The sequence below is a fragment of the Octopus bimaculoides genome, chromosome 19 (assembly GCF_001194135.2).
Source record: "Octopus bimaculoides isolate UCB-OBI-ISO-001 chromosome 19, ASM119413v2, whole genome shotgun sequence".
In the NCBI taxonomy this organism is placed as follows: domain Eukaryota; kingdom Metazoa; phylum Mollusca; class Cephalopoda; order Octopoda; family Octopodidae; genus Octopus; species Octopus bimaculoides.
In genome coordinates this window covers 3,325,251-3,334,488 of record NC_068999.1, presented here as the reverse complement: position 1 = coordinate 3,334,488, position 9,238 = coordinate 3,325,251, and the positions used below count along the sequence as shown (strand labels likewise).

Below are 9,238 nucleotides of genomic sequence, written 5' to 3'. Positions count from 1 at the left end.
GTGTGTGTGTGTGTGTGTGTGTGTGTGTGTGTGTGTGTGTGTGTGTGTGTGTGTGTGAATCCTCCTCCTCATCATCATCAGTTTTACATCTGGTTTCCCATGCTCCACAGATTGGACAACTCCTCTCCAACACAGCATCTCACAATTTCTATCATCTCCTTTGAGAGGAACAGCCAGAGGTCAGCTTCCACCATTTCTATCCCTTTTTAACTTGGTCTTCCTTTTCCACAGTTTACTTCCACTTGGATTTCCTGCTACTTCTTCGTCCAACTCTTATCAAAACATGTCTATGCCAGCACAGTAATTCCTCCTGCACGTCACAGCTGATTCCCCTTAAACCCAATTGATCTCTCAACTTAACTGGAAACTGGGGTCCTCAAACTTACTACATGTTTCTCCTGTGTCAATACCATGCAGTGATACACTTTCTACTCATGCATCATATCATACTATCTCCCCTTTATTCAAAGAAACAACCCCTATTGCTAACAGAGGTGACAGCTTCTGGAACTTTTGCCACCCTCCCCCAAGTTCATATTCTGGTTAATATCCTTTCAGAGCAGCCTCTTCCCAGCTGATTAAGTGACATAATGTCCTGGTTTGCTGAGGTGGCACACATCACTCACTCTCCCTTGCAATGTATCATTCATATTATAACACCAAGAAAATGACAAAACTTTGTTTTTGCACTAAAGACCCTAATAAAATCCAGCGAAAGGGAAGCCTGAGAGGGTTTCATCAACATAGATTACTGCCAGCATTGTGGCCTAAACAAAAGACCCAGTCTTCAGTGAAAAATTGTTAATAATACATTGTGTACACTTAACTAGATAATAGACACAAATTTGAAAGACTAGTTCTTACCTTAACAAGCTCAGGGTGCATACTGTTTTCAAGACCTAATCTGTGATTGTCTGACTTTGTAGGTGTTGGACATTCTTCTGGAATTAAAATAATGAAAATGGTAAATAGATTTTAATTAAACTTTGCTTATTAATATCAATAACAACAACTGTGAAATATTTCTCAACATTCATCTTGTGTCAATGTGAGCAAAACAGACTTGATACTAAGTTTAAACCATTAGTATTTAAACCAGTTCAGATATTCCACCAGTTTTATGCTCAAACCATCCATATCCAGACTGTCACACCTACCCTATGTTATTCCAAGACTAAATAATCACCACTGAAATGCCAAAGTTACAAGATACAAGTACATGATTAATTCAAAACAATGTGAATAAATGAGTATGACATTTGACAGAGTAATCTCAACACTGAAGGGTAAATCCTTAATAGAGGATCTACATTTATTAAGGAGTGAATCCTTAATTGAAGTTGTTTCAAATGAGAGAAACATATTCACTGGTTCTTAGGTTTATCTGATGTGGTTTTTAAACAGGATCCATTCAATTGCAACTGAGAAGTGGATAAGAAAGAGAATACATCCTCATCACATGCCAAAACACCAAATCCTTCTGGAAATCTTTTAGAAAATGTCTGGTTGTGAAAAATAGTTAAAGAGACATATCAGGGGTTCCGTATGAGCTCAAGATGTTCTTGAGGGTTTTCCCTGCATGTAACATAGTCAAAGGTCTTTCTCAAGTCTATTAAGACATTTTAATGGAGGAGATGCTTCCTCAACATAAACATCTGATCAATCCAACCTGGACCTTCCCCTCCTCATTCCACCTGCTCTTTCTTTCGGCAGCTTCTCACCAGTCACTGATTTAGTTCCAATTTAAGCAAATCCATGCACACACGACCATCACCCACTGAATACATAACTGTAACAATCACACATTATAAATGAGCCAATGAAGACATCTTTATGCAGTTGCAAAAACCTGCTAGAAATAGCAGCCACATATCTAAACTACACTCGACCTTCTTGAAACCCGCTAGAAATAGCAGCCACATATCTAAACTACACTCGACCTTCTTGAAAAAACAAAAAAGGAACGAATGAAGTAGTTAAAGTTAGAATAAAACTATTTGTAGTCACTAAACTTCAAAAGCAAGAAATTTACCATCAATACCAGAACGTTCTGTTGAGGCTTGGGAACTGGTTTCATTAGCGTTAATGACTGCCTTGAATGCCATCATCCAGTCGACTAACTCTGCTTCATTTTCAGCTGCCAATAAATAGGAACGCCGGTCCTGCATTTGCAGTTCAAAACAGTATTTACCTTTCTTGGTATGCTGCAACAGATCAGAGAAGGAAGAATTAGCATATCATCATCATCATCATCATCATCATCATCATTTAACCCTTTCGTTACCAACCCGGCTGAAACCGGCTCTGACTCTGAGTACAAATGTCTTGTTTTCATAAGTTCTGAATTAAAATCTTCCACCAAACCTTTAGTCATAATTCATGTTCCTAACATTAGCTTAATGATAACAAAGTTATTTTACTAAATTCTTTGTTATATTTAAAGTAATTGAAAGAAACCTGACAGAGCATCTCAAAATAAATACGGTAACGAAAGGGTTAACGTCTGTTTTTCATGCTTGTATGAGTTGGATGGTTTGACAGGGTGCAACAAGCAGCAGAGTTACATCAGGCCCCAATAATCAGCTTTGCCATGATCTCTATGGCTGGATGCCTTTCCAAATGCCAACCACTTTACAGAGTGTAATGGCTGCTTTCTTTGTGATGCTGGCACTAGTGAGGTCACCAAGTAAGTTGCAAGAATTCAAAAAACAGAAAAGGGGGAAAGCTCTTTTGGCTGAAAGGGGAGGGTGTTTGCGAGAGGGGGAGGTGGCTTTAGGACAGGTGTTGAGAGGCTAAAGTATGAAGGGGGGGACAAGCACAGGTGTCTTGTTATACAGGCTCACAGAAATCAGAAAATCATCATCGTCATCATTTCACGTCCACTTTCCATGCTGGTATGGGTTAGACAGAAGGTTGTGTCCGAGTTAATTCTTCTTTGGAGTTAACTAATCCAAGATGGATAGCAGCACCACATATATATATTCCTATTTGATTAGGTTTCTATAGTTGGATGCTTTTCTTAACATCAACCATTTCACAGACTGCACTGGATGCATTTTTTTCATAGCACCAACACTGGAGGGGTTGCCTTGTTATCAGCAGGAATAGAGAGTCCTCTGTGTAATGTTCACTCAGTTCATGTAATAAAAAGTATGTAATGAGGAAGTGAAGAGAGAGAGAGAGAGAAAGAAAGAGAGAGAGAGAGAAGAAGGAAGAGGGAGATGACTAAAAGAAAACCAGGTTATGAGAGTGAGTGAAGAAAGAGCATGGCAATGAGAGGAGAGGGCAGAGTGATCAGAGTGAGAGCATGGTTCACTGTAGATTGGTCGATAAAACTCTAAATATTTATCGAGAGTCTGATCAATAATAAACCTCCTCTATTCATTGTCAGAAGAGGTTAATCAATAACCAATCAATAGGGTGTTGCCCAAACAAGCTGTGCTCATTTTGTGTTTGCATTCCATGATTGATACTATGAAGTGTCTATGGCTAACACCCTTACAAATTGCCGTTGCTTTAATGAACCAATTAGATGTTTGTCTTTGTAACAGTTGCAGCATTGCGTAATAGCCAATTGCTTGATGAATGCATAAACCTCTGGATCACAGACTATATCTCCTCCTCCTTTCATTTCTACCACTACTACAACAGCCTCTGCTCTTGCATCTTAAAACGATGATGACATCAAAGACTATATAGAATAATAGAGATACATAATATCTGGGAAGAAAGGCAGGATGGTCATAGGTGGAATGCTTTTGGTCACAAATTTGTACAATGGGATCCAACCAGGAATGAGGTGGCTGAACGAGAACTACATTAATGGGTGTGCATGTTGTCAATTCTAATTAACACAAATTAATTTTATACTGATTAGAATTAAGCGAAGGTGTTAGTTTACCTTAATGACATCAGATGCAGTTTCCAGGTAAATTGCACCTTTCGTTTCAGACTTTTTCTCTGCTTTATAGAATTCCAAAATGTAAGTGAAGTCTGTTTGTTGTTTCAGGCAGAAATACCGACGCTTAAATTGCTGAAACAAAGAATAAGCAAGAAATAATTAGAGAGGAGGAGAAAGAACAACTTATGGCAGGAATGGAAGAGAAAAACCCAAGCAGATCCTCTAGAATTGTCTGAAATGATCGATGTATTGGAATGGAAATATCTCTTGATTATCTTCTTTAGGGCAGGGATACAACAGAGCAGCTACTGCTGCTGCTACTGTTATTGGTGCTGTTGCTGCTTTGGTACAAAGCTGGTACTTATTTTGTCGACTCAGGATCAAAATGTGAAAGACAGAGACAACCTGTCCAGGATTTGAAATCAGAAATAAAAGCAGCAAAGATGATTTGTTCCAAACTGTCAGGAATTTGTCTCCTAAACCAGATATTTCATTTCAGAAGGTCCATGGCTTAGTGGTGAGGGTGTTTAGTTCAACATCGTAAGGTGGTGAGTTCAATACCTGACAGTGCATTGTGTCCTTGAGCAAGACTCTTTATTTCACTTTGCTCCAGTCCACTCAGCTGGCAAAAACAAGTTGTACATGTATTTCAAAGGGCCAGACTTATCATATCCGGTGTCACACTAAATCTCCCAGAAAACTACATTAAGGGCACACGTGTCTGTGGACCACTCAGCCACTTGCATGTTAATTTCACAAGTTGACCATTCCATTGGTCAGATCAACTGGAACACTCATCCTTATGACCGACGGAGTACCAGTTAATTCCAGAAGTAATTCTAAGTTGTAGTTTGGGGGGGGGGGTGTCTCAGTCGTAATAATGAAGTAAACAATTGTCCTTCACATCATACAAACTAACCACACTGATGGGGTTTCAAACCTCACATACCTCCACAACTAACAACAAAAACAATAAAACAACATAAATAAATGATCCTTCATTTCATCCTCCATTACATCTCACATTAACAGATCAATAATAACAAACATCACATACTAACAGATCAATACATTAAGAGATCAATAGTAATCAGCATACCCTAGTGAAACTTATTATGTTATCCTTTTGCCCTTCAGGGCCCTTGAATAGCCAGCCTTCCTTTGTGATGGAACATACAGTGTTCCGGTTGAGGGTGGAATCCTGAAACAAGAAAGATATAGATTACATCGATTAAATCGATTGGTGATCATTGATATTTATGGGTGCTCTTGTCATCAATAAGTTTAAGGTGTCACTAATAAGGACATGAAAGAAGTGATCATTGAAGGAACAATGAATAAATAATGGTAAAACTTACAATTAATGCTCATTAACTAATTAACATAGGTAGCTAACATTGATTTCAAATTTTGGCACAAGGCCAGCAATTTTGACCCCAGCAATCAACTGGTACTTATTTTATCAAACCTGAAAGGTTGAAAGGCAAAATTAACCTGGCTGGAATTTGAACTCAGAACGTAAGGACAGATGAAATGCCAGTAAGTATTTTGTCTGGTATGCTAATGATTCTGCCAGCATTGTTACCTTAAATCAGTAATACTCAAATAAAATAGGTGCATACATCTATATAACAGCAACCACTGTGTTAAGTGGTTGGCATTTGGAAGGGCATCCAGTCACTGAAACCATGCCACAATGGCCAGTTGGAGTCCAGACAACTCCCTGCTAGCCAGCTCCATGTCAAACCATCCAACCCATACCAACATGGAGACCGGACATTTTTTTAATAATAATAATAATAATAATAATAATAATAATAATATATGAATTAACAAACTGACTTTACTTGAATATTATGTTAAAAGTGTGTGTGTGTGCAAAATAGTCAGTGACTTTGACAAGTCATGTCATTGAGCAAAGAAGAGGTCCTGTTGAGGCAAAACAACTGGAATAAGGGTTGCAGAAACTGGTATTAAGGTCCATCTACTTTACACAACAGCAGGCTCTTCCATATTAAAGACATCAAATAAACACATACACACAACATTAAAGCACAACACACACACACACAACCATCTCACCACACATAAGTACAGTAGTTTATTCTACACTGAAAACATCACACACACACACACACACACATATGCATGCATAGAACTCATGTGCACACACACCATGCAAATATGCACATACACACACGCATGCACACCAAATTATTTTTCCTTGACTACAGAATAATTTCTGCCCATTAATGAGAACAAATGCGGTTAAAACTGAATCAATGAATCAATTAAATAAACACACACACACACGCACATGCTCACACACAAACGGATGGAGTATGTTTACCTCATCTTTGTCATCTGTGTCAACATCAATTTCAAAAACTTGTTCAGGTAAACTCTCCAGTTTCTTTTTGCTGGAAATGAAGAGACAAAACAGATAAGTACTAATTACAACATGGTTGTGTCCATGCTGGAGCACTGACAAATGGCTACTTTAAACAGCATGTGGGCTTTTATAAGCAAATACCTTTATCTACAAATCCAATGCAATGATGAAACCTATAACAATGCATACACCATGTTGATGATGATGATGATGATGATGGGGTGATGATGATGATGGGGTGATGATGATGATGATGATAGGGTGATGGTGATGATGATGATGGCTGTGGTTATGATGGTGATGATGGTCATAGTTGCAAATATGATAATAATGATGGTTGTTGTGGTAGTGAAGGTAACGATGATTAATGATGGCAGGAGAGATAACGAGGCTGATTATAGTGGTGGTGATAATGATGTTTATGATGATGATGATGATGATGATGTGGTGAGGTGAAGACAATGATCATAGAGATAAAGATAGTGGTTATGATGATGATGATGATGATGGTGTCTATCAACATTTCATGTGTCAAAATATATATCTAAAGCTTTAAACCATCCAGATAAAATAGTCACACCCACCACCCACTGACCAATAACCACACACACCTGTCACTGACCAATAGCCCCCCCCCCATCACTCAATAGCCATACTCCTATCACCCAATAGCCATACCCCCATCACCCAATAACCCCAAGCCCATCCCCCAACAGCCCCAAATCCATCACCCAAGAGCCACTCCTTCCAATAACTCAATAACCCTCCCCCCTCGACAGTCACTCCTCCACTCTACACAACCCTCACTGATAAATTACGATTTCATTAATTTAGATTCTTTTCCTCAGTGATTTACTCATCACTCAACACACATCAATTTCAATCCTTAGCAACGGAAGCTGCATTAATGACAAAAGGTAATCTTCATACAAAACATGGACGTGTGACCAGAGAACCAAACATTTGTCTTGATAGGTTCTCTCATAGAAATGCATGGTGCTAAAAGCGGAGGCCCGTGGCTTGGTCGTTAGGGCATTCTGCTCCTGATCATAAGGTCGTGAGTTCAATTGCTGATGGCACCTTGTTTTCCTTGAGCAAGACACTTTATGATGCTCCAATTCACTCAGCTGAGAAGAAAGAGTCGTACTCGTAATTCAAAGGGGTCAGCCTTGTCACATTCTGTGTCACGCTGAATCTCCCTGTGAACTATGCTAAGAGTTACAAATGTCTGTGGAGTACTCAGCCACTTGCCAGATGCTTTTACATGGTGCCATGCCGGCATTCTATGCTGCCCTGCACGGGTGCTTTTCCGCGGCACCACCACAAGTGCTTTTTGTGTGGCACCAGCACAGGACTATAACAGGTCAATCCTCACCACCAAGGGGACTGATCTCAACACTTCTGCTGCAGAGCATGGCTCGTGCATGTGTGTATGTGCATGCATGTGTGCGTGCGTGTGTGATACCATTCAGAAGTAGTATTACTTACTTTGGTAACTGTTGATAACTGCCAGAATATGCATTATAGTTATAAGTAATGATGTGACAATCACTAGTGTAAGTCTTGAGACATTCTCGTACAAGTAACGTAGTAGCTTCTTTCGATGCATTCTTTGGAGCTGATGAACAAATGGTACGAGACTTTTGCCGGGGGCGAGGTGGCTGGAAATAAAGATTTGCATTAAATATTCTATCAGTTAATACAGTTCTATATTTAAGAGATGAGGAATTATGTACATTATTTAAATTTGATGGATATTTGTCCTCATCTTATTTGTTGTTAACACGTTTCGGCTGATATACCCTCCAGCCTTCATCAAGTGTCTAGGGGAAATTTTGAACCTGGGTTCTCATTCCTAAGGTATTTTTCGATGTTATTATTATTACTATTCAGGTCACATCAAGGGATAATATATTGGACTGTTAGATAAATTTGTTCATTTTTTTCTTCCCAATTTAATTTACTCCTTTCCAATGTTATTTCAATTAATAGGAATAATATTTGTATAGTAACTGTTTTATGGGAATTCTTTTGTAGCACCATTCTTCCTACAACTTTTGTTTACCAGTTTTGAAATTTGAATAAATTTTACTTCTTTGCACATATATGATGATGGAGTGCCAAAGTAGAAAAGAAATGAACAAATTTATCTGTCAACCCAAGAGAATCTTGTGGAATATTCACAAAATTTAGATCAAGGACTTTGACAACATTTCAAAGAAGAGCAGAGAAAACAAAATATAAAAAGGATAAATGAAATACTCACAGGAATAACAACATCATCGAATGGGAAAATCAGAAGTTCTCTTTGAGGATCATTATGAAGTAAGACTTTATTCTTCACTACGTAGATCTCATAATCCACTGGTTCCACAGGAGGAGGCCGCGACTGTAAAAGGAAGTAATGTCACACGTTAGAAGAGAGCATTCTGGGATAGTATATTGGACACACACAGTTTATACAATATTCTTTTCTACTCTAGGCACAAGACCCGAAATTTTGGAGGAGGGGGCCAGTTGATATAATTGACCCCAGTACGCAACCGGTACTTAATTTATCAACCTCGAAAGGATGAAAGGCACAGTCGACCTCGGTAGAATTTGAACTCGGAACGTAAAGACAGATGAAACAGTTTATACAATATTATGACAAGATGTCATTGCAATCTCAAAGGATGTAAAAAGCACTCAGCCCACTCCGCAGGGTGGTTGGTGTTAGGAAGGGCATCCAACCCTAAAAACCATGCCAAAATAAACACAGAAGCCTGGTGTTGTCTTCTACCTAACCAGCTCCTGTGAAACCAGCATTGAAGGTGAACATTAAATGATGATCTCTCTCTCTCTCTTTCCATATATACATCTATCTATCTATCTATCTATCTATCTATCTCTCTCTCTCTCTCTCTCTCTATATATATATATATATATATATATATATATATATA

The 9,238-nt window shown here is 38.6% G+C and overlaps 1 protein-coding gene across 1 annotated transcript in view; it reads right to left on the bottom strand.

Moving 5' to 3' along the window:
- Positions 1 to 9,238, bottom strand: part of LOC106880262 (dedicator of cytokinesis protein 9) — a 117,622-nt gene that overhangs the window by 57,051 nt on the left and 51,333 nt on the right. The window contains exons 2-8 of the mRNA XM_052974882.1: positions 8,560 to 8,682; positions 7,782 to 7,954; positions 6,252 to 6,321; positions 5,001 to 5,102; positions 3,902 to 4,033; positions 2,033 to 2,204; positions 865 to 941 (exon numbers count right to left, since the gene is read on the bottom strand). Coding sequence (XP_052830842.1) covers positions 865 to 941; positions 2,033 to 2,204; positions 3,902 to 4,033; positions 5,001 to 5,102; positions 6,252 to 6,321; positions 7,782 to 7,954; positions 8,560 to 8,682 — 849 coding nt within the window. The remainder of the gene's footprint in view (positions 1 to 864; positions 942 to 2,032; positions 2,205 to 3,901; positions 4,034 to 5,000; positions 5,103 to 6,251; positions 6,322 to 7,781; positions 7,955 to 8,559; positions 8,683 to 9,238) is intronic.